The 5228-nt window shown below is 37.1% G+C and overlaps 1 protein-coding gene across 1 annotated transcript in view; it reads left to right on the top strand.

Annotated features, from left to right (window-relative positions):
• USP14 (ubiquitin specific peptidase 14) overlaps positions 1-5228 on the top strand; it is a gene marked incomplete at its 5' end in the record, with an annotated part of 42100 nt that overhangs the window by 6100 nt on the left and 30772 nt on the right. Inside the window, 2 exons of the mRNA XM_019518849.1 lie at positions 643-675; positions 2664-2768. Of these exons, the coding sequence (XP_019374394.1) occupies positions 643-675; positions 2664-2768 (138 nt within the window). The remainder of the gene's footprint in view (positions 1-642; positions 676-2663; positions 2769-5228) is intronic.

Genomic DNA, 5228 nt, shown 5'->3' with positions numbered 1-5228 from the left:
GTCTGATTGCAGCCTATTCCTCCCTTCCAGCGTGACCACATCCCCCCACATCTTAGTATCAGCAAACATTGAAAACATTAAGCTTTATATTGTTGCTTGTTACTGGAAAAACTTCTTGCAGTGTCCATGAAGATTGCTGTTGAAAGAGATAAACTAGTGGTAAATTGTTCAACTTCTTTGTACCATCTTAATCTCCAATATTTTTCTTATTTTTCTAAGAAATGAGCTGTGCAGCATTCTGTTCCAACTGCTTGTTAAAGAACTTTTGCTTGTGGTCTTGTATTGCAGGCCAGTGAAAACAGTCCTGAAGAGATGGTGCATTTCTGTGCCAGAGACTTGTCATACCAATATTACCGAATTTGGGCAACTTGCCTTTCTTTTTCTTCTAGAAGAGATTTTTTAATCTCACCAATGGTTGCGCAGCTGTAAATGGAGAGCGTCTTCTAGAAATGAAAAGTACCTTGTTGCTTATTAGTCTGCTCCAGGCATGCAAAATAATCAGATTAGTTAATATTTCACTGTAATGGAAACTTAATGTGCTATTCAGAAAAAATGAATGTTGGTGAAAATATCAATTTTCCTTTCAAATCTTTTACCATAAGATAGTAACATTTACAATTGTTCTCTTCCCTTTAAACATAGGATGAAGAATGGGGCAACATCAAAATAAAGAATGTAAGTATTGAAATCAATTAAAATACTACTGGCTTTACTTCCAAACTGGTAAATTCCTGAAAGATTGAATTAGTGATGGTTTTCAATTAAGTAGCTTGTAATTTCCATTCAATGGGGTGATAGATTTGGCCTTTTAGAGGAAAAAAGGCAGCCTTTGGGAGAAAAAAGAGAGACTACTGGAGAAGTCCATCTAAAACTGTCCTGACTCTTTCATAACTTTAAAAGCCTTCAGTTTTAGTGCTCTGTAGGGTACAACACAATTTTGGAACATAATTGTTTAAATAGAAAACCTACCATAAGCATTTTAAGTTTTGCTCTCTACTAAGATTTTGGAAGAACCACATGTGGTGAAATTGCAGTGTCCTCCTGGTGTATATTAGGCGTGTTCCTTTTTAACTGACTTGCTCAGTTGTTTGCCAGTGTTCTTACAAACCTCACTGGTAAGTTTTATCTATCATTTATCTACACCTTTGGCAAAGCAAGAGATAATCTTGGTGACCTTTTGCCCCCTTTCCTGTAGCATGACACAATTACCGAATGAATCTATGTTGCTTGTTCAGTATTCTGACCAAATAGGCAGTGCGGACGTTCTATGTAAGTTCTTCCAAATGGTTTACTTTCTACTGGAATTTTCCCTCCCTCTTGTTCAGCAACAGTCTGGTGAGAAGTTCTTTATGGGAACAGACAATGAAGTTGCTTGACCCTTCTTGGTAGCAACTTGTACCAGGCTTTTATTAGGGGGATTTGGCAGTTCATTACAGCGGCTGTGATGAAGGTACTTGGATGCTGCAGTGATGAAGGCCCTATAAATACTTTGATAGGTAGAGTTCTGATCCGGTGCTACGTATCGTGTACTGGTAGCCTTGTTTCAGTAATTGATAACAACACTGAGTAGGATTTTAGGGAATTTATACTGTGTACAGGAAGTTTCTGGGTATTTTGTTTACTAATTTTGGGGTATACTGTCTGTCTTTTCATAGTTTTCAGAACCTGCAGCTAGATCCATTAAAGGGTTGGGGAGTGGTTGGGGAATACCAAGAGTATAGGATGGCCATTCTGCTCATGCTATCCCAGGAAGGGGTCATAGCATCTGTGAAGGGTTGTTTTTTTTCCCCTGATTGCGTCCCCCTCTAAAATGTTGGTCATCGCTGATAATTGTTTATTTCTTTATCTAAGATTCCTATACTGTGTAAATGCACAGACCTCCAAAGGTATGCAAGATTCGTATTAAGCACTTCCCAAAATCCATGCGAAAGGAAGAGGAAGCTTACTGCTGTTTTAAATATGAAAATTCCAGTAAACTTTTTATCCATTTAAATCTTAGTACAGCAACACTGATTAACTAGCTGCCTGAGACCCAAGGTATCTTGAAAATCAAAGAAAAGAAAGGCAAAATAGTTTTTCCATACTGAAGTATGAATAAAATTAACTCTGAAAGGCCAAAGATTAAAGGAATTTGAAAAGGTTTCATTGAAGATATTCTGTGGCTTGTTAATTTTTAATCATATTAGGAGTCTAGTATTCATAGAATCACAGAAAATTAGGGTTGGAAGGGACCTCAGGAGGTCATCTAGTCCAACCCACCCTGCTCATAGCAGAACCATTAGTTAAAGCTAACTGTTTTGAAAAATCTTGGCTACTGACTGGCATGCTAGACCAAAGGGGTATTTTCAACAAAGATGAATGTTACAGAAATTGCATACTTTCTACATAATATGACACATTATTGGAGAAAAGTTGAAGAAAGAAAGAAAGCTGAGTTCAATAGAAACAGAATTAAACTGTAGATTCTTAGTTAGCTTTTTATTTAGAAACACAAGATCCATCAAGCATCACAAGAGAATATTCTTAAGTGCATCTCTGGGAATTATCTGAAATTACTAGTTTTTGTAGAAGTAGACAGTTGCCTTTTTATACAGAAATAACTGCCTTTTTGTGCTTTGTGGATGCTGTTAAATGTGTCTTGTCTGTGCATGATGTGTTTACAGGGGATGACCTTATTAATGATGGGTTCTGCAGATGCACTGCCTGAGGAACCAGTAGCTCGACCTGTCTTTGTAGAAGATATGACAGAGGAACAGTTAGCCTCAGCTGTAAGCATATTTTGAACCTCAAATACCTGTAATCTTTTAAATAATTGAACTTTCCAGTGCATTGTTAATGCTTATTTAAAAGTGGATCTTAACTGCGGTTTGTTTACTTAGCTGTTGACAACATAACTTGAGGCAGTGATAAGTCTGGGGTTTAATTTGTAGCTCACTTAAGCTAATGGCATTTTTGGCTTGAACCAAGCATAATGTTTGTAGGCATTAGCTAACAAAAGCGGTGGTTCTGATGCACCTGAAGTTAGACCTATCACCTTTGCCATGTTAACCCTATGCTTCTCTGGGACAGACAAAGAATTGTATATTGGTTCTTCTATCAGTGGTTCTCAACCTGGGGGGAGGCAGGTCTGCAGATCCTTGGGAGGCTGTGAGCATGTTTTAGGGGGTCTGCCTGGCCCAACCCAGTGCAGGGAGGAGCTGTCTTGGCCCCCTGGTGCTGAGGTGAGTCCCAAGAAAGTGGTGGAACCCATACCCTGCCCAGCCCTACAGCCTCCATCTTGCACGTGGACGAGGCTCCATGCTGCTGCCGCCCAGGTAATTGGGGCCCCAGGACTCCCCACCCACTGCATCCAAGCATGTGCAGGCAGGACCGGGGAGCCAGGCTCGTCCTCAGGCAGAAAAAGGTTGAGAACCCCTGGTCTATACCATGTATGACCAATAATTTTACAAAGTGTATCCATATAATAATGGCTTTTTAACTTAGGGCTGAAAATGTACCTCAGCGCCTTCCTGTGGCCTACAAGAATAATGGACACAAGTTAAGAACATAAGAATTGCCATCCATCTAGGCCAGAATCCTGTCTCTGAACGTAAAAGTGGATGCTAGAGGGAGAACCTTGAGCCAGTTGGATCTAGAGTGCGTTATCCCCTATCCATTTTCCCCAGTTGCAACCGTCAGTGGTTTTGAGATCCTGAAGGAAACCTCTCCACATTTTGTGCTATACAGACTAGCTCTCCAGTCCCTTAAAGCATATTAGTCAGAGTAGATTTGATTTAAATCGGATCAAGGTAGATCATTAGTTAAATCATGATTTAGATCACTGGTCAAGTAGCCTTGATTTAATCGTTGTTTTCTACAAAAAGTGCATTCTTGTTGTTTGATACTGTTTATTCATTTAATTTTTTGAAACTTTGCACTTTTAGAGAGAGGTAAGGGCTTGACTCTGTACACCAACTTGCAGGGAGACAAGAGGGCTGATGGATAGGTAATCAGATCTGTTATCTCTTATCTCCATATATTGCTGTTAACAAGGATGTTATCTCTGGAGATAGAAATCCACAGTTTGAGAACTGAAACTGAGCATCACAGAGATGTTTAATGGGATCTTCTGGGGACTGAGCACTGAATTCCGTTGGGTCGAGCTGTTTTCTTCAGTCTTTACTAATCTGTAGAAGAGCCTCTGGGAACCACTTAAGATTAGGCCCCTAATATAGTCCATGGCTTGTTGTGACCTATTTATAAAACTTTTCTAAAAAGGTTACATGAATATATTGTCTCATAGTATATAATTAGAAATATATATAATTAAAAGTTATAATCCGTATAGTACATAATTATGTTGTTATCTCTATTCCATAATGATATCTTTGAGCTTTAACATATCTTAAACTATCTTTATACAGGTTTATTTTTTAAAGCATTTTAACAAAAACATTAAAAAATATTAAGTTAAAAAAATTTGATTTGAATTTTTAAAAATCTGTGTTTTATTTTTAAAAAACATTGATTTATTTTTTTTATCCACCCTGCTACTAGTAATTATAGAAAAGGTGAACCAAGGACTCTATGATCCTCTGGGGTCCCTTCCAGCCCGAATGTCTATGAATTCAGTCTTGGAAAAACTTAAAAAAAAAAATGAATCCACACACCTTTTTTTTAAATCAGATTTTGTGTGTGAAGATTAAGATGTCTGTACTGTGTGTTTAAGATACTTTCACAGATTGTACAGTGAAATGTTCTCTTCCTCCTTCCCAAATTTTGCATTCTGACACCCATCCAAATTTATTTATACATTATATAATGCATTTATATTTTTTCTGGAAATCTGCCTCACAATTATATAAAGTCTATATAATAAAAACGCATTTGTGTGGTAATTTTTAATTGTTTCTGAAATTATGGTCCAGTTACTACATCAATTGCTTTTAAGATTTCATTTTTTAAATAGTAATTAATTTCAAAGCTTAGGTTTTCTCAGGTTAGGAGGTGATTCAGATTTCTCTTAAGGCACACTGCTCCCTGTAAATTAGAGTTTTGTTAAAAAAAAAAAATGAAATTTGTAAGAGTTCTGCTGAGAACCTTAACACTGATTTAATTACATTAGGGAATTAATTAAACTTTTTCACTGATATTACAAATATAAACATGAGAATTAACAAGGCAGTAGTATTTTGAGATCAAAACTTTGGTTATTGCAGACTTTTCAACAGTCACTTGTTATAAAAAAA

This window comes from Gavialis gangeticus, unplaced genomic scaffold (genome assembly GCF_001723915.1).
Source record: "Gavialis gangeticus isolate Ggan-Ray unplaced genomic scaffold, GavGan_comp1, whole genome shotgun sequence".
NCBI lineage: Eukaryota > Metazoa > Chordata > Crocodylia > Gavialidae > Gavialis > Gavialis gangeticus.
This window is presented reverse-complemented; position numbering and strand designations above follow the sequence as displayed.